Source organism: Monodelphis domestica, chromosome 4 (genome assembly GCF_027887165.1).
Source record: "Monodelphis domestica isolate mMonDom1 chromosome 4, mMonDom1.pri, whole genome shotgun sequence".
In the NCBI taxonomy this organism is placed as follows: Eukaryota; Metazoa; Chordata; class Mammalia; order Didelphimorphia; family Didelphidae; genus Monodelphis; species Monodelphis domestica.
Window position 1 is genome coordinate 32439037 of NC_077230.1, and position 27995 is coordinate 32467031.

Consider the following 27995-nt stretch of genomic DNA (forward strand, 5'->3'; position numbering starts at 1 on the left):
CAAGAAAGAATAGTATTTTGTCAAGGCCAGGGGTCCTTTACCCAATTCAGAAACTGTAATAAGAAAAAAGTAGAAAATATCAATGGCATTTTGTCATCTTTCTCTTGGGCAAACTTCTATCTGAACTATTTTTATCTCGACTCTTTTTTAGAGGATTTATATTAACCTCTGGTTCATTCCTCCTTTACTATTTCTGAGTTTACAACAGTATATTGGATGGAAAATCAAATCTTCTGGAACCCATTTTGTTTCAATAGTACCTGTCCCTAGTAGCACTAAAATTAAATATACATACCAATCTAAAGGAACCTAAATACAGCATATTGAATGGACACTTCACAACCATAGTTTTCTTTGCTCATACTTATTACAATCTCTAAATACTTCAAAGAGATAGCAAAATCTATTTTAATAATAAATAAGAGAATCTCTTAGAATTGTTACTCTTTGAGATCATTCTTTATCCTCAAGGATGTTGTTGGTGGTGGTTAAAAGTTAGGAAATTTATAACTATGGATATGTTTCTTCTCTGAATACATTCATCATAGGACTGCTTTTTAAAAATCATTTTTATCATTGTTGTCAAACAACATTAGATGTACCCACTTATGTATCACACTATGCTATATGGTGAAATATTGAAGAGATAGGAGCCTATGCTCTTTCAAAGGCTTTTAAATCCTATGTAAAAATATAGTGCAAGTGATATATATTCCCACTATCATCACCCTAATTCAATCTCATCATTTTATTTCTACAGAATTTTACTAATCTCAGTAGTTTACCAGTCTCCCAGATCATACTAAGTCTTACTAATTTGTCCTGCATATCATAACCAGATTAACTTTTACTAAAATATGAATAGCTCAGATTAAATTCAAAAGTATGTTGTACATTTATTTTTTTTTTATTGATTCAGAGAGCCAGATGTTAAGCCTTAACAAACACCTCCAAGGGATGAGGAAAGTATTAGAATTGGTCTCAAAAACCAGGATCTCTAAGATTACTGCAAAAGCTGTTACATATTCAGGCTTAAAATAAATTAGGTAGCATGTCTAAAATATGTCAACAAAGTTTGTCTATATTTAAATTGATGTTTCTTTTTTCTCAGAATCTGTATTCATATGATATTCTGTATGTATGTTTGTCTGAATTACATGTGTAGTTAAGGTAAAAGTAAAATTTTGTAACAAAAATAACTAATTTCTAAGTTCCTCTATTTTATTTTAACACCTGAAGTAAGTGTCCTTGAAAAAGGCAAAAAATTCAATTTCTTTATCAGAGTGATAAAAGGAATGGTTGGAGAGGGAGGGAACCTAATAGAAAAGATGCTAATAATGATAAATAGAAAAATCTAGTCTTTTTATGCAGGCTGGAGAAAATTTTAACAGGTCAAAGAACCTTGTTTTTTAATCTAGAGGAAAATCTAAGAAAACTCTTAACATGTGCCATTTTTCCTCTGGAGGCACAGTTGGTCTCCTTAGCAATTCATGGATTATCTGTCATTCATTCTCTAATAAATAAATAAATAAATAAATAGATTTCCTTAAGTGCCACTTCATGTTTCATTTCATATAATTAAGAATTATCTGAAAGAAAATATTGGTATTCCTTTCATTCCTAAAGAGCCTAAAAACACAGTCTGTTTAAATGATTTATTTATACTCATTAGAAATGTTTTTATTTCAATCTTGATAATTTTGTATTTAGGCTTTTTAAAAGCCCATATACAACCTTTTTTGTAGAATAAATTTTGCTGACAGAAAGTTACAGAAGGCTTGAAATAAGGTTGCTGTTTTCTTGTAGTTTGTGTGTCCATGTGTTTATGTTGTATGGAGAGTGAGAGAGCAAAGGATTCCCCTCTAAGGAGGAGGTAATTACCAGTAGTTCATTGACAACATTTTAGAAATGTATTCCCAATGAGGGCTACCTAACTAGAATTTGTATAATTTGGCTCTGAATAAAAAAACACTTGGTTATATTAGAAATACCAACTATTCTTCTGTGTCTATATATACTACACACACACACACACACACATATATAAATATATTGCACACACAAATACATATAAAATGATAACCCCCAGTTCTAAGGGTTCTACAGCTTGTCATTATGATTATTCATATTTTTTCTATAGCACACACATACATACATATATATATATATATATATATATATATATATAAATCTGAAAGGCAGTAGGACTTGGTGCAAAAGGGGTCATAAATCTTGAATTAGGATCTAGCCAAACCCTTCATTTCATCAGTGAGGAGACTAAAACCCAAAGAAATTACCTAAAGTTATATAGGTAGAGTAATATCAGAGTCTGGCATTTGAACTCTAGTTCTTTGACTCCAGAGCCAGACCTGGATTCACTACCTACTTATGACATGATACCAACTGTGTAATCGTAGACAAATCATCATTGGCTGTCAGTGCCCCCAGGCAATTCTCTAAGACCATCAGTTGTGGTCAAATTGTAGAACTTCATGGGTAGTTTCTACCTTGTAAGTTTCCCACACAAATAAAATCAATAAAATAACAAATCCAAACCCTCTTCCCTCCCCCCCAAAAAAATCCAGAATAGTAATCCAACATACATAGAGAAAAATATAAGAGAACTTACTGTTAGTAGCAGCTGAAGAGAATTATATTTGATGTTTATTTTTAGAAGACCAAAATTTTGTTAGTGCTTCCTTCATCTGATCCTAACAGATCCTAAAGTTTACAGGGAAAATAGAAAATGTAAAGGAAAAATCCATATTTCTCTGTTGGAGTGTGTACTTTTTAATTGATGTGAAAAGAAGTTTCTGCTACAGATCAATTTTCAAATAAACATTTGGTTCTCTGTGGGAAAAATAAAACTGTGCTTGTGGAGGAAGCAGTTGAGACAACAAATACAGAATAACAGTAGAGAATCTGAGAAAGTCAGTCAGAAGTTTATAAGGATCTTTCATAAAAGCAAATTTCATTTTTCCCTTAATATTTGAAGTATTTATTTGATTTGTTTATATATGAACTCAAGGATATAAATTTCTCCCTGAGTACTGCTTTGACTGCATCCCATACATTTTGAACTGATGTCTCACCATTGTCATTTTCTTCAATGAATTTATTAATTGTTTCTACGATTTGTTCTTTAACTAGCCGGTTTTGGAGAATCATATTGTTTAATTTCCAATTAATTTTTGATTTATCTCTCCATGTACCCTTACTAATTATTATTTTCATTGCACTGTGGTCTGAGAAGGTTGCACTTATTATTTCTGCCCTTTTGCATTTGTTTGCAATGTTTTTGTGCCCTAATACATGGTCAATTTTTGTGAATGTACCACGTGCTGCTGAAAAGAAGGTGTATTCCTTTTTGTCCCTATTTATATTTCTCCACATGTCTACTAACTCTAATTTTTCTAAGATTTCATTTGGTTCTCTCACCTTTTTCTTATTTATTTTTTGGTTTGATTTATCTAGTTCAGATAGAGGAAGGTTCAGATCTCCCACTAGTATAGTTTTTCTGTCTATTTCATCCTTGAGCTCCTCTAGTTTTTCCTTTAGAAATTTGGATGCTCTGCCATTTGGTGCATACATATTGAGTACAGATATTTCCTCATTGTCTATACTGCCTTTTATCAGGATGTAGTTACCTTCCCTATCTCTTTTAACTAGATTTACTTTTACTTTGGCTTTGTCAGATATCATGATTGCAACTCCTGCCTTCTTTTTATCAGTTGATGCCCAATAGATTTGGCTCCATCCTCTTACTTTCACCCTATGAGTATCTACCTTCCTAATGTGTGTTTCCTGCAGACAGCATATGGTAGGGTTTTGGATTCTAATCCACTTTGCTATTCGCTTGCGTTTTATGGGTGAGTTCATTCCATTCACATTCAGAGTTATGAATACTAGCTGTGTATTTCCCAGCATTTTGATTTCTACTCCTTTTCTTCTTTCACTATTTCCTTCTATACCAGTGTTTGTTTATAATCAGTCCCCCTATTTCCCCCCTTTATTTTACTTCCCTTTCTACCCCCCTCCCTTCTTATTCCCCCCCTTACTTTCCCCTGTAGTGTTTTTAAAATTCCCCCCCCCCACTCTCTCCCTCCCTTGTACTGCTTCCCTCCCCATCAGTCCGTTTTTTACCCTTCTACTCCCCTATAGGGCACAAATCTATTCCCTGCCCCAATGGATTGGATTGTTCTTCCCTCTTTGGATCAGTTTCAAAGCACGTAAGAGTTGAGTATTTCCTATCTCCAACCTCTTTACCCTTCCAGTGCATCACCCCTCCTGCCATGAGCTACTTTGTGACATATCAATTGACCCCCATTTGTTTCTTTTCCCATTTCTTTTAGTATTAGTCCCCCCCTTTTTTTTTGTTCTGGTATATATATATATATATATATATATATACACAAACATGTATATGTATTTATGCATGCATATATCTATATACCTATATACCCAATTATGTCTTGTCCTTTCATCCTATACAGTTTGTCACTATTCCCTCCAAGTTTAATTCTTCAAGCTGCCCAGGTGATAGCAACAGTTTTTAAGCATTAGCAATGACTTATTTTCTTATAAGGATACATATTTTAACTTATTGAGTCTCTTAAAAATTATTTTTGTTATTGTTGTTTTATTTTGTTTTTCTTTTTCCCCTTTTTTAATTACCTTTTGATGATTCTCTTGAGTTCTGTGGTTGGACATCAAATTTTCTCTTCAGGTCTGGTCTTTTCTTTACGAATGCTTGGAATTCTTCTATTGTGTTGAATGACCATACTTTCCCCGTAAGTTTTGATGGGTATTTTATTCTTGGTTGTAGACCTAGTACCCTTGCTTTCCAGAATATCATATTCCATTCCTTTTGGTCCTTCAGTGTGGATGCAGCCAGATCCTGAGTTATCCTTACTGTGTTTCCATGGTATCTGAATGGCTTTTTCTTGGCAGCTTGTAATATCTTTTCTTTGGTCTGATAGTTTTTGAGTTTGGCTATAACATTCCTGGGTGTTGTCAATTGGGGATTAAATACAGGAGGTGATCTGTGGATTCTTTCAATTTCCACTTTTCCCTCTTGTTCTAGGATATCGGGACAGTTTTCTTGAATAATTTCCTGTAGTATTATGTCCAGGTTTTTTCTTTTGTCATGGTCTTCTGGTAGACCTATGATTCTTAAATTGTCTCTTCTCGAACAATTTTCTAAATCATTTGTTTTGTGAATGAGATGCTTCATATTTTCCTCAATTTTTTCATTCTTTTCATTTTGTTTTATAGTGTCCTGCTTCCTTGTGAGGTCACTTAATTCCAGTTGTTGTATTCTGGTTCTTAAAGACTAGATTTCATCCCTGGCTTTTTGGTCATCCCTCTCCTTCTGGTCTGATTTTCTTTGGAGGTCATCTTTCATCCTCTTTACCTCATCTTTCATCTCCTTTTTCTCATCTTTCATCTTCTTCACCTCATCTTTCGTCTCCTTTGCCTCGTTTTCCAGCTGGTTAATTTTGGCTTTCAAGACACTATTTTCTTGTTTTAGTTCAAGTGCCTCTGTTTCCAGATGACTTATCTAATTTTTAAGTTCTTTTCCCAATTGTCTTCAGCCTCTCTTAATTGTGTTTTGAGTGTTCCACAGCCTATATCCAATTCGCTGGGATTTCTGATTTATTGTTTGCTGATCTCTCCCTTTCTGTTCCATTTGCTGAGTAGAAGCTATCTATTGTAGTTTCTTTCTTCTTTGTTCTGTTGTTTTCTCAAATTCACCCCTTCTTTACTCCCCGTATTTGTCTGTGCTGTTGCTCCTCTCAATTTTTTTTTGGTTTGGGGGCTTCTGTCAGTCCCCCTTCTTGGAGCTTTAACAGGAAATCTCTTGGTGTAGTCTCTGGTGGAGGTTTGTTGGGGTTTGAGCTTCCCTGTCCTCTGGAGGCTTTTGATTAGATTGAAGTCCAGCAATCAATGAGGATGGGTGTGGAGCCTGGGCTTCACTGAGTTCTAGAGACTTTTGATGGGATTAAGTTCAGTTTAGTTGGGTTGGGTGTGCTCTGAGTCCAAAACTTCCTGGAAGGTTGGAGCAAATATGGAGGATCTCCACAACTCTGGCCAGGCTGCCAGGTCTATGCTCCCTCTCTAGCTCCTTCCCCACCGTCTGTGTTGGAGACTTTGAACTTATCACAGCCCTGGTTGCAATGTACGCCCTCCAGACCAGCACCTTTGCCTGCCCAGAAGTTCCTCTGGGGTCTGGGAGTCTCAGTGCTCTGGGTGGGAGGGAGGATGGGTCCTGGGACCTTCCTTCTGTCTTCCCCTTAAACCTGAGTGTTCTCGGATTCCAGCTTTTTGGGGGGCATACCTTTTGAATTAAGTTCAGCAGTGGGGTTCCTTGGCTCTGTCTTGTTGTTAAGTTTGTTTTTCAGTCCTCTGGGAGCATTCAGTTTATGATCGATTATGAAGGGTATTCAGAGGTCTGAACTTCTGCTCCTTCTAGGCCGCCATCTTGACTCCACCTCTCCTGAAGTATTTATTTGAGAATCCTATTGATTAAATTACTCGCTAGTCCTTTTTTTGATTATGCTCTTAATGAATTCCTGTTTCATAAGGAATCATTCCACAATATAAAAACACAAAAAAAAATGAAAAATTTTATATGAAAGTACTATAAAGAAATAATATAGTATGTCCCTCTCAATGTACTGAAGTTTTTATTTTAATGAGTTAGAATCATATTTCTGTTAATGAGGATAATATGTATCAAGGGCAGACTTTTTCTATCAGAGAAATTAGAATAGGATTTAAGGACTCTGGGATCAATTTTAGAGATCTAGTTTAGCCCCCTCTTTTTTAGAGGTGAAAAATGAAGGGCAGCAAGAAAAGTGACTTGCTATCAAATGCTAAAAGCCACTCCATTTATTTAACATAAGTAGTCACTTATGTTATACAAAGTAAAGAACAGAGATAGGGCTCCTAATTATAGGAAAGAGAGAAACATAGTATAGACAATATTAAGATATATTTCCTAATCCTAAATTCTCTCCCTGTTGTTCCTTAGAAGGTTACTTTGTATCCTTTAGAAGACAAAGGTTATGGATTATTTGCCTCCTTAGAGGTAGACTCTTTCAAAACTGCCCATTTTCCAGACTACATCTTCTGGAGCCCAGACACTATCTCTTCCACACCCAAATGGTCCAGATTCCCCTCAGCCAGTCCTTCATCTGAATTAGGGTCATAATTTATCATTGAGGAGACCAGAACTTCTCTCCATCTCCTCCAGGTTTAACCCAGTTTGGTGAGAAAAGAGATTCCTCATTCCATGAGAAATTACTAGATTCTATATCACTGTAATATGAAATATAATTAACCAGTAGTTTGATTTTATTGCTTGTTCTCCCTTATATTGGAAAATTGGCCATAATATACAATGTTACATTATGGGTGGATATTTACATGTTACTCAAAAGATTTACAGAATTCTTTGTATACATTATTTCATTGGCTTCTACCAAGAACCCTGCCAGGTGGACAATATACTTATTGATCCCCATTTTACCAATTAGGAAACTAAGGCCCATTCAGAACAATTAAGCGACTTGTTTTAGCCAAAGGAATGCTGCTAGTATTTCAAAGGAGATTTCAATCCAGGTCTAGCCAGGCTCTAAATTTATCACTTTTCCCTGCCTTTATTCCTTATCAATCAACACCACCAATTGAGAAAATGTCTAACTTCAAAGAATACATTTTCTCAAGTTCTCCTCCATTACCGATAGTCTAATCAAGGTGTTGGGTCCCTATTGCAGCTGTCCAACATTCTCCATGGTGACAATGGGCTGTGGGCTAGGCAGGGAATAGAGAAAGGCTGAAGTTTTTCAGTAAATATCACTACTAACAACTGAGGAGCAAGAGCAAGAAGGGGGTGAATAAAAGGCTTACTGCCAAAGTTCCTGTTATATTAGTCCAGAGTCTAAAAGGAACCATCTGAAGGAGAAGCTCATGTTTTTCTGAAATAGTCATCATCAACCAGTCAATCAATAAGCATTTATTAAGCAGCTTCTGTTTGCCAGGCACTAAATGCTAGGAATACAAAGAAAAAAAAAATACCACAGTTCCTCTTGTGAAGGAGTTTAAGGTCTATTGTGGGAGACAACCTGTAAACTGCCATGAACAACAACCAAGATATATACATGATAAATTGGGGATTATCAACAGAGGGAAGACACGCATAAAGCAGGATAGGGAAGTTTCTCATAGAAGGTGTTATTTTATCTGGGTCTTGAAGGAAGCCAGAGAGGCCATGATACAGAGGTGAGACGTAGAGCACAGCCAGTAAAAATGCCTCGAGCTGAGAGATCAAGTATCATGTGGGTTAAAGAGCTAAGAGGCCAGTATTGCTGGTTCACAAAATATGTGAGAAAAAGCAAAAGGTAAGAAAACTAGAAAGGTAGGAGGAGGCCAGGTTACTAGAGGCTTTGAATACCAAATGATTTTATATTTAATTCTAGTGGTGATAGGGAGCTGCTGGAGTTTTTTGAATAGGAAGGTGACATGATCAGACCTACATAATAAAATCATAAAAATAATAGCATTTATATAGCACTTTAAGGTTTGCAAAGTAGTTTGCAAAAATTTTGTCCTCCCAACAACCCTTTGGTATAGGTGGTATTATTATTCTCATTTTATAGATGAGGAAACTGAGGCAGGTGGGAGTTAAGTTACTTGCCCAGAATCATACAACTAGTTAGTGTCTGAGGCCAGATATGACCTCATATCTTTTCAACTCCACTCTATATAGTGTGCTATCTATCTGCCTCTAGGAAAACAAGTTTGAACAGCTGAATGGGAGATTGACTGATGGGAGGAGAGAGACTTGAGGCAGATAGGTTAACCATGAGGCAATTGCAGTAATCCAGATGTGAGGTGACGAGAAACTTGAGCTAGGGTGGTGGCAGTGGCAGAGAAAGAAAGGGGCCATAGATGAGAAATATCATGTAGGCAAAATCAACAAGGCTTGGCAACACATTGGAGGTGGTGGATGAATATAAGGAATTGAGGATAATACCTAGATTTACTGGAAGAGAATAATGGTATTCTCTACAGTATTAAAGAAAACTTGGGGAAATAGAGGTAATAGAAAGGGGAATAATTATTTCAGTTTTGACATGAGTTTAAGATGTCTACAAGACATCCAGTTGAGAGGTTGAATAGGAAGTTAGAGATATAGATTGGAGACTAGGAACGATATCAATGCTAGATGAGTAGATCTAGGAATCATCAGCAGAGAGAAGATAATTCAATCCATGTCTAGAAAGCAGTAACTGATACAACAGGCATAGGGTCAAAATTTTAAAGTGTGCAAAAAAAAGTCAAGGAGCAAAGATGTTTTGTGGTTGTTGAGTCATTTCAGTAGTGTCCAACTCTTCATGACCTCCTTTGTGGTTTTCTTGGCAAAGATACTGAAGTGGGTCACCATTTCCTTCTCCAACAAATTTTACATGTAAGAAACTGAGGCAAAGAGGGTTAAGTAACTGCTTAGGATCACATAACTCGTAAGAATCTGAGACTAGATTTGAAGTTTGGAAGATGAAGCCCAATGCTCTATCCTTTTGGAGTATCTTCAATTGCTTTAGAATAATATGAATAGTACTAGCACTGCCTACTCCATCTAGCTGATGTCCAAATGATATAAGTGGTGCTAATTTGCCTCCCCATTTTTCTAAATGAGAGGCAGCTAACTATGTTGGGTCCATTGGTGGATAGCACTTAACAGCATCCATTGGAATGCAAACAGGCATCTATTCATCAGTTTCATTAGTCATTAGCTTATTTTACTACATCTGCTTAAAGGTAATAAAAGTGAGCTGACTTCGTAATTCCCTGTAATTCAGACTTTCTACTAATGCAGACTGTCCTTCCCTCCAATTAGTCTAATTTAGTGAGATTTTTAACTGCAATACTCAATGTCATATTATGCATATTCAATTAGTGTATTCTCACCAGCATACTTAAGATCTAAAGGGATACCAGGTTTCAGAGACAAAATAGCTTACAATGTTAGAAACTCTTTACCCAGTGGGTACTGTGAACATCAGTTAGGACAGAAATAGGAAGCATTTCCTGGTTAACATTTTGTTTCTTTTGTTGCAGGAGTGGTTAATGTCTATAATTATAAAATAGTCACACTTAAATTATGAAAAATAAGGATCTAATAATTATCTACTAGATTGTCATTTCTATGAGGCTGGGTGAACGCATTTAATTCTTCTCTACCTTCCATTCCCAGCTCCCTCAATTAGACTTAACATAACGTATGTATCAGATGTATCAGATGCCTGGCAAAGAAAGAGGCTAAGTTTGTTCATTCTTTTAATAAAATTCTTTAGTTGCCCGTTGTGTGTGCTACACCCTTGGAGAGATATCAAGTGTTGATAAGATATGATCACCAATTTCATGCGGTTTATAGGTAGCAAGAGTAAAGGATCCACAAAATTGACTCTCTAGAGAGAGAACCAATGATCAACTTTGGGCTGCTTGATGAATGGTTTTGCTCAACCCTTGGGATCATCACAGCATACTAAAAAGTATAAGACTATTTCTTTGAGGAAGTTTGCAGGTAGGAATAGAAGAGAAAATACAATGCCCAAGAAAGGATGTCTGAGGGAAACCAGATGAAATACTAAATACTTCAGTGACTTTTGAAAAGAACAACTAAGTACAAAGTACAGGAAGACATATTAAGCAAATAAGAGGCAAAGAGTTCTGATAGTGATTTAATAGACAGAGATGAGTGTCTTTTGATATCATAGGATGAGCCTGACCAATCTGCCTTTTCTGGTTCTTAAGGGGTCAACTACTGACCAGTCTTGATCAAAGTCCAACAGGTATTGAATAATTAATGAATCAATAAATTTGGGTATTTTTAAAATTAAAGCTTTTGTTCTAAGGGGTGTTATTATAAATCAGTCCTTACATATTGATAATCAAACACTTTTAATAAAGTGAAAATTCTATCTGCATGAGAGTAGTCATAATAATATTTTGTCTGATTCATTTTTCAACTGAGAATACATCTCAGGTGTTTAACTGATCCTAAGAAATCCCACAATATAATGAGTTTCCTTAATAGTTTCTTATTTATTCAGTTGGGCAGTTAGGTAGCACAGTGAATAGTGTGCTGGGGATAGAGTCAAGAAGACACATTCTCTTGAGTTCAAATCTGGCCTCAGACACTTACTAGCTGTGTGATCCTGGACAAGTCACTTAACCCTGTTCACCTCAGTTTCCCTCATCTATAAAATGAGCTAGGAAGGTAATGTCTTCCAGTGTCTTTGCTAGGAAAACCATGAATGGTGTCAAAAAGAGTCAGATACAACTGAAATGACTGAACAACAATTTATTCAGGCAAGATTAGAAAAATATCTATTTTTAGATATTAAAAATATCAGTGTTGAAAACATTTAGGAAATATTAAAAACAATGAATAGTCAATGTCATCTTAACTAACAAAATTTTGATATGATAAAGAATCGGATAGTACATTTTACGTATACTAAATATTTTAAAATGTGAAGATAAATTATTATTTGCATTCTTGAAAACCAGTAATAATAAAAATAATTAAAACAGATAGCATTTACTTAGGATCTCCTATGTCCCAGGTACTATGCTTAGTCTTTAAAAATATCATCTCATCTAATCCTCACAACAACCATGGGAAATAGGTGCTATCATTCTCCTCATTTTACAGTTAAGGAAACTAAAACAGAGATTTAATGATTTGCTCAGGGTCACACTATTTTAATTATAAACAAAAGCTGAGCTTTTAGAAAAAATCATTTGACTCCTCTGTCTCCCCACCCCTCACCCCAAAGTACTACTATTACATTATTTCACATATAGTAACACTGCCTTGTAAGGCAGTTAGGATGGCACAGTGGACCTGAGTTCAAATCCAGATTCAGACACTAATGATGTGATTCTGAGCAAGTAACTTAACTGTGTTTGCCTCAGTTCCTCATCTGAGATCTGATCAGATTATTAGATAATATGGTGCCTCATTGAAAAGTGAGTTAAAATATGAAGTCTAACCAGAAACAGTTTTGACCTTGTCGTTTGGACCCTCTGACGGCTTTAAATATTGGCCAATGACTTAGTCTCTGGAAGTCTTTGTATTTTCTCTTTATTTAGAGACCTCACATTCTGAATGTAATGAAGCCTAACAAAGTGGACCTTGACACAAAATTGGATCAAATCTGGTTGTTTTCTTTTGGACAAGTTTATTTCTTTGGGGTTATTTGGGGAAACCTTTTTGTCTAGAGTCCCAATGAAGTGCCAGAAATTATTTATACAGTGAAAAGAATTCTCCATCTCCCCCTCCCCCCTTTTTTAAGGAAAAAAAATCACAGAAATTTCATAGGGTTTTTTTCAAATACTTTGTAACTGCATGGCTTACTTAACAGGTTGATAAAAGCAGTTATTAAAAAGCTCATCTTTAAAAAAAAATATACTGGAAAAGGAAATGGCAAAACCACTCCAATAATTTTTGCCAAGAAAACCCTAAATGGGATCACAAAGAAGAGACATGACTGAACAACAACAAATAGTAACACTAAATCTACCTTTCAATATGCATAATATAATGCCTCATATGTGTAATTATATGGTCTAAGCATTACCAATAGTGTGTGTAAAGATAGCTGGGTGTTACAGTGGATAGAGGATTGGGCTTGGAGTCAAGATGTCCAGAGTTCACATCTGGTCTCAGATATTTGCAGCTCTGTGATTCTGGTCAAGTCACTTAGCCTTGTTGTGCCTCAGTTTCTTGATCTATATAATAGAAATAATAACAGCATCATATTCCCATCCCTCATCACAAATGAGATGGTATTTCTAAAGTATCTTTGCAGATCTTAAAACCACAAAGGCTAGTTATTTTTAATTAATTGTAATTAACTTTAACTAATTTTAATTAAAGACAGTCACTTGGATTAGTTCTTGTTGTCTTCAGATCTCCCTCTAATTTTTTTCAATGCTTTCTTTTCTACCCACTCCTCCACTCTTTGCTATCTCCTGGATGCCCCCAAACTTGACAGTCATCACTTTAATACCTTCTCTGACAAAGGAAAACTTTCCTCACCTATATCCTTTCTACCCTCCTCTCTCACACCTTACATCTCACTCCTGTGATTTCTGGGGAAAAATTCCAAATAAAATACCCAAGTCAGTCTGAAAATTTATGGTAATTTTATTTAATATAGAGGTAAGGATTTTAAGGAGAAAGAAGGAAAAGGGTATTGGATTTCTCCCACCTGGCCTGTGCCAGGGGGAATTCAAGATCTCTATCACTAGGTCTCTGAAGGAGATTAGAGGCTTCTAAGAGGATAAAGTTTGGAAAGTAAAGGAAAAAAACTCAGCCAGAAACTCACCACCAAACTGGACAATAGCTGTAGCCATGCCAAGATGCCAAAAGGTGCAGCACCTCTCCACCACCAAAGAGTACCAGAGAGAGGAAGTGACACAAAATATATAGACCTTTTACTCTTGTGTCCCTTCCTCTAAATTTTCAGGTCTACCGATCACATCAGAGGCTTTTCTCCAGGTCTGCCCATTCTTTAGGCCTCATCTTTTTTGATTAGATTATATCTTTTGAGTTACTTAACACTTCTTTGTTCAGTTCACCTTTTGTTGGTTACTTAACTTTTTTGTGATTAATTTACCCTTTATATTTACCTAACACCTTTTTGTATTAAGATCTTAAAATAAACTTAGCTTAAAGTTCTAGCTTCACTATAAAGTAAGAACTAAGTACCTTCATTGTTCAATCAGGAGATTACAACTTTATCTTCACCATGAAGTAATATCTAAATATGGTAGAGTAATTTAAAGTTCACACTCCTTACCACCTCTGACTTGTAAGTAAAGTTTATAACAAATCTCTTCTTTATTTTATGACTTTTTTATCTTTGCTAATAAACAAGGTTATGAAATTTTGGTTAAACAGTCCTAACCCCCAGTTTTCTTCAAGTTTAATGTTGCACGTATTAGTCACAAACACTTTCAGGTTTGTTATTACTAATAATAATAACTAGCATCTATATTAAGGCTTCCCAGCCCATTACAAATGCTATTTCAGAAAATGACTTGTATCTGTATAAGGTAGGATTCAAACTCTGAGTCCTGTGCCCTCTCCACTATACCACCTATTCCTGTACCACCTATTCCTTTGTAAATTAAGGTTCTACTGCATTTTGTTATGAAAAGAAGCTTAAATTTATTTACAAGGATTTTAATATTTTTCTACTAAGCAAAAGAAATCTAAAACAATCTGCACTTTCGGGATAGGGAAAATTGTTAGTGAAGAAATGAATAAACTTAAGGTCAAAGGAAAATTATAAGGAAGGAAATGAAAGAAAGGTAGGTCAGGGAAGCAAGATTATAAAGGACATAAAAGCATTTATTGAGTTCCATCAATCTGCTAAATTCACCCCAGAGGAAAAAGGAGGAAAATAACTAATAGAATGTAAAGTCCTTGAAAATAGAAACTATTTCATATGTGTGTTCATATTTTTACTGTCTGGCACATTGTTTCTACTTCAGAATTGATGAGTTGAATTATGAGAGTGAAAGTAAGTAATATGGCAGTAAGTCACAATTACTTAGAACAAAATCTTGGATTTAAGAGGGATGACAGGGGTTATGTAGCCAAACTTATAGATACATATAGTTAGTCCTCAGAGATGCATATTGTGTAATCTGTGAATCCTTCTAAACTCTGAGAGGGAAGTCTCCCTAAACAACATTTTCACAAAGTAGTCAACAAAAATTTATTTACAGATTTCTGCCTTTTAATTCACATCCTTTGCACTCTTGGATAGCTATAATTTTTTGAAAGTGTCTCTTTAAATCATCGCTAAATCTACCTTTCCAAAAATCCCGTTTCTTCCTTCCAGATCTACAAAATATATAGTGGGGATTAATATAAGATAAAATTTGACAAGTTGTATGGACCAGATTAGGGAGGTCCTTGAATGGCAAACAAAAAATTCAAGATTTCCTTGACTAAAGGTAGCCAATTAATATTTTTGAGCAGAAAAGTAGTATTATCATATTTAACAAGATTGGTTTGTTATTGTTGTTATTAGTCACATTTGAATCTTTCTGACCCCATTTGTGGTTTTCTTGGCAAAGATACTGTAGTGGTTGGCTATTTTCTTTTCCAGCTCATTTTGCAGAAGAGAAACTGAAACAAACAAGGTTAAGTGACTTGCCCAGGGTCACCCAGCTAGTAAGTGTCTAGGGTTATATTTTAATTCCTGTCTTCTTAATTCCAGACATAGCACTCTATCTACTGAGCTAACCCACTGTTAGTCTGATAGAAGTGGATAAATTTGAGACCATTTAGGTTATAGTTCTTATAATAAAAATGAAGCCCTCAAAAATGATGGCAATAAGAATAGAAGGAAGATGGAGCTTATAGACATTGAAAAGAGAAAATCAACAGGATCTTGGCAACTGATTGGCTCTGGATGGGGAAGAATAAAATATTTCAAAATGAAAGACAGGTTATAATAGTACCACAAATAGAAATAATGAAAACCAATTCAAAATCAGGCTTTGGAGAAAAGATAGCAAGCTCAGTGTTGTACATATTGAATTGTAGGTGCTGGAGTAATGTTCTAGTAGAACTTTACTTAAATGGTTCTCAAAAATTAAGTTAGAACTGGATATATAAATGAAGGAGCCCACTGCTTAGACCCAATAACACTCAGACTGAGATCCCAAAGAGAAAGCATTGAGGAAAGAGAGAGAGAGAGCTTAAGAACAAAGCATGAAGAGGATTAATAACCAGTGACTGGAAGCAATACAAAAATGGTCTTTAAAGTATAGGATCAAGAGATTTTACCACTGTCCTGTATCTTTTATCCCTTTATTTGGCTAGATTCCTTGAGAACATTATTTACATTATGTACATTCATTACCTTTCCTCTTGCTCTCTTCTTAATTATCTAAAATCTGGCTTCTGGCTTCATAATTCAACCAAAAGTTACTAAAGGTATCTTAATTGTCAAATCAGATAGATAGGAAAATAATCAGGAGTCAGTAGTGTCTCCAACCTCTAGAAAGGAGAGTTCCCAGGAAGAGAGAGTAATCAGTAGTGTCAAAGACTACAAAGAGATCAAGGAGAAGAAAGACCAAGAAAAGGTCATTGCATTTGGCTACTCGGAAATCAGTAATAACTTTGGAGAGTGCTGGTGGAATGATAAGGTCAGAAATTAGATTGTAAAGATTTAAAAAGAAAGTTTAAAGGAGAGAAATGGAGGTAATTGTTATAAACAGCCTCATTGAGAAGGACAGAAGAGATACAGGGCCATAGCAGGGACAGAAGGATCAAGTTAGGGTTTATCCAGGATGGGGAATACATGAGCATGTTTGCAGGCAGTCTGGAGCAAGATAATGCACAAGGAGAGATTGAAAATAAGTGAAAAAGTGGAGAATGACAGAGGGACAATCTGTTGGAGGAGATAGGATAGAATGGGGTCACTTGAGCAAAAAGATATGTTTGCCTTGGAAGAGAGTAAGCCGATTCCATCATGTGAGATGGAAGAAGCAGATAGCGAAAGAAGGCATCTGAGTGATAGGAAATGAGAACGAGTATAAAAAAGGGAGCTCACAATAAATGGCTTCAATTTTTCTGTAAAATGGAAGGTAAAGTTCTCTGCTGAAAGGGTGGAGTGTTAGGGGAGGCATGGAAGGCGTGAGGAAGGATGAAAAGATTTAGGAGAGCTGCTGTGAAGAGTAGGATAGTGAATTGATAAGGAAGGTATAGTAGGATCACCTAGTGGCAGTGAGGGTCCACGTAAAGTAATATAACAGAGTTTGTAGTTCAAAATAATTGCATGACTTTTTCCATCTTCCTTCAGCAGCATGTTCATTTGTGGGAAAGAAAGCAGAGAATTGTAGGAGTAGTCCAAGGTTAAGACCTGACTAGGCTTGATTGCAATGTGACAAGTGGTTTTTAGGGATACAAGTGAGAAAGATAGTATAGGATTGAATTGGTTTACCAACGAGTCAAGATGGGGGAAGAAGAGAGAATGGCTACTGCAGGATCGATGGCATTTAAGCTTAAATTTGATATTTAAAATTCTTCACAACCTGGCCTCAATATCCTTTCCAGCTTTATAATATGTACTCCTTTATACATACTATGTTACATCCCAAATGGCCTTGTTACTATTTTCTCATCATGGCAGCTAGGTGGTACAATGGATAGAGTGCTGGGCATTGAGTAAGACATGGGTTTACAAATAGCTTGTGATCTTGGGGAAGTCACTTAACCATTTTTGTAGTTTCCTCAACAAAATTGACATAATAATAATACTTGTCTTCCATCAAATTTTTTTTAAAGATGAAGTGCCTGGCCCATAGAATGGGTTTAATAAATGTCCTTTTCCTTTTTATTCTTTCCTTTTTCTCACACATTGCCCCTCACATCTCCCTTCTCCAAGACTGATCCTAAAAGTCCTCATTTCTTTCTTTTTTTAAATTTAAATGTATTTGTTTGTTACCATCCCTCCCCTCTCACCACTAGAGAATGTGTTTGACAAAAAGTTATTTGTATATACAAAACTGTGTCTGGAATGTTTCTATTTATTAGTTCTTTCTCTGGAAGTGCATATAGACAAGTCATTCTTCAAACAATATTTCTGTTGCTGTATATAATGTCTTCTTAGTTCTGCTCACTACACTCTTCATAATTTCACGTGTCTTTCCATGTTTTTTAATTAACCTGCTTGTCATTTTATATATAGCACAGTAAGTCTTCCATCACAATCAAATGCCATAACTTCTTGATTTATATCCCTTCAATTTTCACTTTTTGTCATCACAAAGACATCTTGTCATTTCCTTCTATGTTCAAATCAAGTCTTATATGTTCCCTCAGCTATATGTTTTATATATATTCCTATTGTCTCATCTTATAAAATATAAGCTCTTGGATGCACAAATTTCATGTTTGTCTTTGTACCTCTAGAGCCTTGATTAATGCCTGGCACACAATAGGCACTTAACACATAATAATTGCTTGATTGAGTGAGGTTGTTGGCAATGACAAAAATTACAGTCAAGACTAAGGACTTCGGGTTAAAGCCACTGGATTTGTTGGTTGAATCATTAATGTCCTTTGAAATAGGAATTTCAATCATTAGAAAGCAAATTAGGGCAGAAGCCAGGCTGCAAGGGGTTGAAAAGAGAGGAGATGGAAAAGAAATAGAGATGTCTAATGTAAACTCCTTTTTTAAGAAGTTTAATTATGAAAATGGGGAAGAATAGAGTGATATTTGGATGGAAGGGAATGGACAACACAAGGATTTCTCCTACTTTTTTACCATTTAAGACACCTGAGAATATTTGTAAAAAATGGGGGACTCGTGGGGATAGATTTTGTGGGGGAAGTGATTATTTTAGTTTGGGATCTATTTACTTTGAAATGCCAAAAAGTCATCTAAAAAATTATTACAAATAGGCTGCCTATACTACCTAATTTGGGGCTTGATGTACCAAATACCTAGGTATTCTTACCTTTTTTTAATTTTTAATTTAAAGTATATTTAAAATATTTATTTAAATGTAATCATTCCTAAATGCTTGATACATGTTATCATAGAACTACTTATGAGGATAAATATAATGCTTACCTTTTTTTATTTTTAATTTAAAATATTTATTTATATGTAATAATTCCTAAATGCTTGATACATGTTATCATAGAACTACTTATGAGGATAAATATAATGCTTTGCAGCATTATAAATACACATAAAAACTCTTTCCAATTAAAAAGAAAAAGAAAATAAATCTAGGGTTAACTATACTTTGTGAGTATATGTAGTGAATCAGACAGAAAAGAAGCACCCACCCTAGATCAAGCAAGCAAGGGCAGCATATCACCAAATAAATTACGTTGTCTTTGTTCACAGGCATTACATTACACAAACTATTCTTCTAAGTGAGAAAATTTGTCCCTTAGAAATTGTTCATTGGTACGTTTGGATGCTATGCATCATGTTAAAGATCCATAAATGTCGCCATGGTAGGGTTAGATATGATGCATTGTAATATCTTCTCCAAATCTGCATAGAGTTCTTCTGCTCAACAGATTGTCATGATGCATTGCATTAGAAGCCCTACTACAGTGCTTTAGGGACACACTGAGATGCCTCATGGGAATCTCTCTAAATCATCCTCACATGGACAGAAAAAAGAAAGAGACTAGAAAGTCATTTGGGGTGGGGGATACGTGGCAAAAAGAACCTTTAAATGAAAGTTTTTGTGTTTGGAGTACAAAGTTCTAATGCTAATATTTTGTGATTAAGTGTACTCTTTATTATGAAAAGTAAAGATGACACATTCTAGTTCCAGTAATGGGGATGGTTTGGTTTCTTATTCTAGCCCAATCTTGCCTCTCCATAAGTCCCTCATAACCACAAGGAAATTCTCATTACTGTTGCTATATCATCATTAAGTGACCCACCCAGGAGCTCATCCCTTTTGATGCAGTCATGCTCTTATGCTGTCACCATTTACCTTTTCCAACTTGTCCTTCATTGTTTCCCACAGGCACTCCGAGGAGAAATCGCCCCTCTTGAGGAAAATATAAACCATGTTAATGGCCTTGCCCGGCAGCTCACGACGTCTGGCATTCAGCTTTCCCCATATAACCTCAACAGTCTGGAAGACCTAAACACCAGGTGGAAACTTCTACTGGTAAGATGCTGTGATCATTTTTGCCATTCTGCATAGAAAAATGGGTACCTGCTCACTTCATTTTGCATGTGGGTGGTAGTAACATTTTGCAAAAGTAGACACTCAGAACCACTTGGCAAATTTTCAATATGCCTATATTTTTAAGCAGTTTCAGTAATCTTCAAGTTTAATAATAGCATTCATTTAAGTGACTAGGTCATCATCTCTCAAAGCCAAAATTTAATGTTTTGCAAAATAAAATGATGTGCAAGGGATTCTAATGAGAGAACTGAATTAGTGGCATCAAGTTACACTTACCTCTTTGTCTCAAGGTTGATAAAGCACCTATTTTTATAAATTTTTATAATTTTATAAAATTTATAATTTTTATATGTTTATGTTTTATATAATGTATGTATTATATAAATTTGATATGTATAAAATTTATAAAAAATATAAAAATAAATGTTTATAAATCATATAGAAATCTAATTTGTGCCATAGTTAATAATAATACTAGTTGTCCAGTTCATGGGACATGAGGTATCTCATTTTCCAGAGATGGAAGCTCTTCATGATTTTAAGGTAATAAATGGAGTGGGTTCCCCCCACCCCACAAGTGCAATCATATCCCCATCTGGATGGATTATTGGCAGGGAGACAGGAGCAGAAAGAAGTACATATGGCCTTAAGTCCTCTTGAGCATACTACTCCTACCTCATATGTCCATTCCAACCACTTCCCAAGTGGCTATAATGAAAAACCTACATCTGCCATCAGTAATAATAAAATGTATTTGCATAGGCTCTTACAAAGCAGTTACTTCACACATGCCTTATAAGATAGTATAAATATTATCATTCCCAGGATTCAGATGAGGAAACTGAGGTTCAGAAAGCCTAAGAAATTATCCACATTTGCATAGACAATGTCTCTCAGCTAGGTCTTACATCTTCTGACTCCAAATCCATTGTTCTTTATCATTAGACCCCTCTGACAATAACAGATGCTGCCAGTTTCAGTTGAGTGATTGTCTGCATTATCCTGCTTTAAATGCATAATGGGAGAGGATATAGAGAATGATGCTTGTACTTTCACAATTGCATCAAGCGTAGTGTTGTGTTCTCTTGAAGGTGGAAAGGAGAGCCAGGCAGGATGTGTGCTTTCAAGGCTTTAATGAAAAAATGATGAACCAGATCTCTTTTTCTACCAAGAGTCCATTTACAAGTGTGGTTGAAAGTCCTACCCAAAAAGAGAGTAGATATTTAATAAGTAAAAAGTTACAAATCTGATATACTATAAGATCCTGGACAATTTAAGCCTCTTAGGTGATGGAAGGTCATGAGGCATGTGTACGATTGATTATTATAACTTCTGTTGACAAAAGTGTGACAGAGCTAAATGGTTACATGGCTTTCTGTGTCTGTGTTATCCATACTCTGATTAACTGTTGTATACTATTAAATTCTTATCAGGACAATATATTTTCCATTTCAAGCATAAATAAGAAAAGTAATAACTGTCCTAAGAAAATCAATGGGCACATTTGTTTCATTCAAGCACACTTGAACTATATCTTAGAATTTGTTCAGACAGCTAAAAAGCTATATTCATTTTTAGAATGAGGTACAAGATTTGTGATAGTAACCTATAAATTCACCAATGATGCTGAAGGATTGTGACCTGTAGAAAATCAACACTGAGACATTTTTTTCCTAGGTGCATTATTTATTTAGATGTTCTGTTTTAGAAAATATTAGTGATTTAATGTGAATCCATTATTTAAAATGACTTAAGAACTTGGTTGAAAGTACAAGAAAATAAGATAGCTTAGTGCCAGGAAAAGGCAAAAATACAATGAATTATGGTTCAAATTTCTTTTTGAAGTTGCTTCTAAGGGGTTCCTCTATTATTATAAAATCACTCCTAAGTCTAGTCTCCATCCCTTTTCCCAAGGACTCATGCAAACATATGCACATACACATACATACTCCTACTTGATACCTGGATTCATATGTATGTATGTATGTATATGTGTATATATGTGTGGTATTTTTTAAAATAGTAACCAAAATCAAAACATTTTGGTGGAAAATAAGCCAGAGCTATGAGCATGGGCGGCCATATCAATGACTAAAACCGTGTACATACAAATTAAACACTTCATCATGGTGATTGGTGGAGACCAAATGTTTCCATTTTTGCCTTTCTATCCTCAGAACCTAAAAAAATGTCTGGCATGTTGTAAATGTGTAGAAACGTGCTTTTTTAAATTGAATTGAATCAGCTAGTAAGGTGTGGTTTTATTCTCACTGAAATCAATACTCATTAAATTAACCAAACTTCTTGGTTAGGCATGAGTTGCCTCCATCTGGAGATTCAACAGTGGCTACAGCAAAAATCTTATCCAACTTGACTGCAAGAATGTTAAGAGCCAAACACTGAGGTCTAACAACCATAGTAAGCACCAGTACTACCATTAGAGCTCTTTGAGAGAAGAGTACTAATAGTTTTGTCATATTTACACCTGCCTTCTACTTTGAATATGATATCATTAACTAATAGTTTTCAAGAATAATAGATTCATTAAAGATAGAAGGAGCGTAAAGGCTCTCTATCAGATGTGGAAAATGAAGTATGGAGCAATTGAGACTTGTCCTAGAACCTCAAAGGAGAGATATGAACCCAGTTCATAGTTCCTAAAATGGAGAATAATGGAGAAAAATTTCTCACTGACAAAAGAGGTATCACAGTGGTTCATATTTGTGAATATTGATGAGGTTTCCACTGACCTCCTAACTTAATATTAGAGGACCACCATATCTGGCCAGAAGGCTGTTCTAATTTATTCTGGAGGAAACTAGGTGGTGCAATGGATAGAATACTGGGCATAGAATCAGGAAGACTTGAGTTCAAACCCAGCCTCAGTGACCCTGGCAAGTCACACAACCCTGTTTACCCCAGTTTTCTCAATGAGCTGGAAAAGAAAATGTCAAAATATTCCAGTACCCTTGCCAAGAAAAGGGTCAAGAAGAGTCAGGCATAACTGAAACAACGGAATGACAACAACCAAGCCTGCTAAGATGTGAAGGACATATAGAGTCCCACAGAAACCCAAAGTTGGAAGGGACCTGAGTCCTAATTATCCAATTCATACCTGAATAGCAATCCCCTCTACAATATACCTAACAATTTTGTAAAAAAAAAAAAATTCTAATAAGGAATCACTTGCTATATCCTGAGGCAGTCTGTTACACCCTTGAGCAATTCTGCTTATCAAGAGATCTTTCCTTACATCAAACCTAAATCTGTCTTGCTCTGACTTCCACCCAACTGCTTTTAGTTCTGCCCTCTGGAGCCACACAGAACCAACTTGAATCCTCAGCCACATAAAAGCCCTTCACCTACTTATAGATAGATATAATGTCCCTCCTGAGTCTTTTCTTGTCCAGACTTCCTCTAGCTGATGTGCATAGAATGGACTGCCCCCCAGGAATAGGTCTCTTCAAGCAGAAGCTGTATGACCACTTAAATAAGTTGTAGTGGAGATACAGATTCAGATATGGATTGAACTATGTACGGACACTAAAGTCTCTACCAGCTCTAAAATTTCTATTCTTCTGTGATTTAGCCATTTTCAAGTTCTTTCACTATCAACTCATCTATCTCTTGCTCTTGTTGTTTAGTGGCTCAATCATGGTCAATTCTTCATGACCCTATTACCAATGCTGTCCATGAGACTTACTAGAGTGGTTTGCCATTTCCTTCTCCAGGGGATTAAGGCAAACAGAGGTTAAGTGCCTTGCCCAGGGTCACCCAGCAAGGATGTGTCTGAGATCAGATTTGAACTTGAGTCCTCCAGACCCAACCCTCTAATCACTCAGCCACCTCGTTGTCTCCTTCTTGGCAATATATTTCCTAAAATGCCTCACCCAGAGCTGAACAGGATGGAGGGCAACTGAACTGTCGCTTCCCTTGTTGTGTACACTACATATCCCCTAATGTGCCCTAGAAACACTCTAGCTTTCTTGACTCCTGTATCATGTGATTGAGTTTTAGTGGGCTACAAGTTCAACATGAATCAAAGGTCTTTTTCAGAAGATTCTGGGTTTGAAATTTATATATCGTCTTGACCATCATATTTCAAGTTCCAGAGAAGCAAAAATTGTTTGGCCTTTTTTTTTATATCAGGTTGGTGTCTGGACTATAGTGGGGGCTTAATAAATGCTTGTTCACCTCAGTGACTTGTGTCTTCTCCTGAAAACCAGTAAAGTGGGAACCTAGGATACTGAACTCTTATGATACCCAATGTGGAATTGGTGTACCTTATAATTGTTCATGAAAAGGCTTGTTAAAGAATTCAGAAAAAATAAAATTTAAAATTTTTTAAGAATTCAGAAAATTGGGAGTTTTCAACCAGTTCAAGCTAAAATTGCTTGACCATTCAGTCAAAATGATGATCTGGTAGCCTGCATGAATAGATAAGCACTCAAGTAAGACTAAATAATACCTCACAATTTCTTAAGTTAAATTGTCTAGAAGTCACTTTTCTTCTTCTCTACCATATCACTACCCCAATATATGTAGGGTAAATATTAATTTGCCCATTTCTTGGAAAAATAGAAATCTATTTCAGGCATTCAAATTCAATTGTATGTACAACACTATTTGAATAGAAATGTGTAGGAGAGACAGGGGAAGGATAGGGAAAAGATTCACCATCTAATTATCAATGACAAAATAAGTTTTAAAATGTATTCATTTTCACATAGATTTGTATAGATGTTATATTTTTATCTTTGGAATGTATGCATTACAATTTACAAATTTCCAGCTTTGTAGACATTTCTTGTGATATAAAATATACATATTTTAGTATTCTAGTCCTTTTTTAATGATTCTCAGGAATATTAATTTTGAAAACTTACTTTTAAAGGTGAATGGATTAGTGATCCCTGTGCAATGCACCCATTAAAATCACACCTGTAGAATTGAATATAAAATTACCAAGCATTATATTCACCACAATTCTTAGAACTAAGCCCTGGTGCTAAAGTCAACCAAAGGTGAATTTTACAAATTAGCTCTAAAAGCAGAATAATTATTTGTATTGGAACAAATAGAAATGGATCTCGAATATGAAAGTTAAAAAATTTTATTTATGATAGACCATATATGTGTGTGCATATATGCATATTATTGCATAGATTATATATACATATTAGGTTTGCATTTATTCCCTCTTTAGCTACATAAATGAATATAAAGGAACATTCTATATGTACTACATCTATATACAGCAGGAGTTGTTATATCAGTTTCTTCACATAAAGGGCACATTCTTTATCATCTGTAGGAATGTATGAAAAAAAAAACAGTCACTTAAAAGAGCTTGGTAAAATAACAGTATTACCAGTTGTGAAGTTTCTTACAATAGATTAAGGGACAAAGTATCATGAATTATGGATTAGACTTTACAAAACATTGCTTTTCTGCTTATGACTTTGTCATTGCCATTCTTACCCCCAAGGCACTATAATTTTTTATAATTCTCCTAAAATGGCTTGAAATTCTCCTCTTTGACCACAATCACCTGTCTTTCCCCCTTGCTTACAACCTTATTTGTACTCAACCAGCTCTGTGTCCTCACTATGACCTTTGTTCCTAGAACTGTCCATATTTTCTCAGATCATCATCATTTTATTACTACTCTTACCATCCCATTCAGGCAAACTCATGTCCAGACATTTCAATGAAGCATTTGTCCCTACTTCCAAATGTCAGAATTATGAGCTTAGATTTAGAGTCCATTGAACCCAACCCCATAATTTTAAAGATAAGGAACATAGATTTAAAACTGAAAAAGTGCCTTAAATCAAATTTAAATCAAATCTCTCATTTTACAATTGAGAAAACTGAGCACAGAAAACTTGTGATATACTCAAAGTAACATGGGCAATAAATGGAAGAGTGATCAAATTCAGATCCACTGACTAGAAATCTAGAACCCTGTGTTATATAGCACTGCCTCCTTTTAGCACTTTGATCATCATCTTCTTCTTTTCTTCTCTTCCTCCTCTTCTTTCTTCTTCTCCTCCATCATGTTTTCAAATTTTGGGAGCTGCAGGAGTTCATTTAGAAACAAGTTTTTGTCCTGCTCTAATTAGTTTATATTTAATGTTCCATAAACTTTTACAAAGTGGATAAAAGGACTGTTCTGTGCAATTGTAACAAAGAATATAAGCTTATATTCTATAGAGTTGCTAAATATGTATATGGGATAATTTTCCTAACAGACAAAGCAGTAAGAATAACATGAACCTCATTCTGTTTCAACATACTTTTGACTGCTTCTGTTAGGACTATATTTTAAAAGCTTTCCATTCCATGTAGTTTGGAGAAATTAGGAGTACATGTTATAATAACATTTAATAATTAGCATTTTTATATTTTTATGGACCATTGCTAGATCTGTGATGAGATTATAGACAACAGTTCCATCTGTTCTAGTTCTAGTTCTAGTACAGTTTATTTTTGAATTGTTAAGAGTATTTTCAGATCTGTATTTATATTATGGGAATTTGTGTCTGTTTATGAAACAATGAGTTTCTAGTGTATAAATTTGGTCACACAATGATGTTTTCTAGGTATTCTGAATACACTAAAATTTTGCAGCTTATAGTGTTAGGTTGCTGAGTTTCTGATGTTTTCTTGCATAATCTGCACTTATTAGTAATTAATCTGGTCTCCCCAAAGAGAAACATTCTATGGTTTGGAGTGACAGTAACTTTATCCTGCCATTGGAAACCTCCTTATTCTATTAATGAATCTATAGGACTTATTCATCCCAGTAATAACTATCTTCATTCAGTTCTTTAATTTCATTTGTGTAAAGACCTCCCAGTGAGGAAGTTCCCTTTACCATTGCATATGATTTTTGTTTTTTAGTCAAATTGTTGTGTCTGACTCTTTGAAACAACATTTGGGTTGCCTTGGCAAAGATACAATTCGGTATTTGCCATTTCCTTCTCCAACTCATTTTACAGATGAGGAAACTAAAGGCAGACAGGGTTAAGTGAATTGCCCATTGTAAATCAGGTAAGTATTTGAGGCCGAATTTGAAATCAGGTCCTCCTGACCCCAAGGCCAGCACCCTATCCATTGAACCACCTAGCTGCTTGTAATGCATATAGTACCTTTCTTCACCTTACTATCTGAATTTAAGTGGCTTGCCTAAGATAACCCACTTGGCTTTATGTCATTTTCACTTTAGATAACTCTTGCCATCCTCACTTTGGATATTTCTCATCATTTAATTGATCTTTTCCTACTTCTAAATTTTCAAATGTAGTTGGAAGAATTCAGGAATCTGTAGAATAATATAAAGTAATGCCTTAAAGACCCGGCTGGAACCTCATTGCTGCACAAAATTATTTTTGTTGTTATTATTTTTCACCTTTTATCAACCCCCAGACATATTTTTCTCAGAGGCTGTTCCAAATTATTCCTTCTTCCCTTGAGCCCTCATCTCTATTCAAAATCTACTAGCTCTCAGCAGTAGATTTTTTCTTTCTTTAAGGTCAATTGATGTGATGTTTCAACTGTTGTTCATTTTACCTTTTAATAACCAGAACCTCAAAGGGTTAGTTGTCATTTAACAAATACTTTGTTGAATGAATGAGATTGGAAATATCCTGATATTTTAATATCTCTTTATGTCTTCATCTATCTTTCCCTATCTCAGAGAAAGAGTTGGCCCTCCTGTTTGCTGGAGCTGGTCCTTCAACCTATTTATTTTCTTGATCTTCTTACCTCTTTCCTCCTCTTGCTCCATCTCCATTCTCTTGCAACTTCACCATTGATTGCCTCTCTTTAGCTTATAAATATAAAGATCCCCATTCTAATGAAATCCTCAGTCAACTTTGCTACTCTTCAAACTGCTATCCCATCTCTCTCTTCTTTTTACTGACAGGCTTCTAGAAAGAATAATCTGTACTCCTTGTCTATTCTCACGTACTTCCATCTGTTACGATTTACCATGATACTGTTCTTTCCAAAACTTTAATCAACAAACCCTCTGATTTTACTCAGTCTTTTCCTCTTTGACCTTTCTGACCCATTTAATACTATTGCTGTCCATTAGGCAACTTAAGGTCACCATATCCAAAATCAAATTCAGCATCTTTCCCCAAAAGTTTGCCACTTTCTTAATACTTTCTCCACTGTGTATTATGGCACCACCATGATTACAATCACTGTGCTCGAAGCTTTGTAGT

At 35.3% G+C, this 27995-nt stretch overlaps 1 protein-coding gene across 13 annotated transcripts in view; it reads left to right on the top strand.

Annotated features, from left to right (window-relative positions):
* The window catches only part of DMD (dystrophin), a 2399796-nt gene that overhangs the window by 2012705 nt on the left and 359096 nt on the right, over nucleotides 1-27995 (top strand). For all 13 annotated transcript variants that reach the window (XM_007493357.3, XM_056797113.1, XM_056797116.1 and 10 more), the window contains one exon: nucleotides 19594-19740. In XM_007493357.3, the coding sequence (XP_007493419.2) occupies nucleotides 19594-19740 (147 nt within the window). The remainder of the gene's footprint in view (nucleotides 1-19593; nucleotides 19741-27995) is intronic.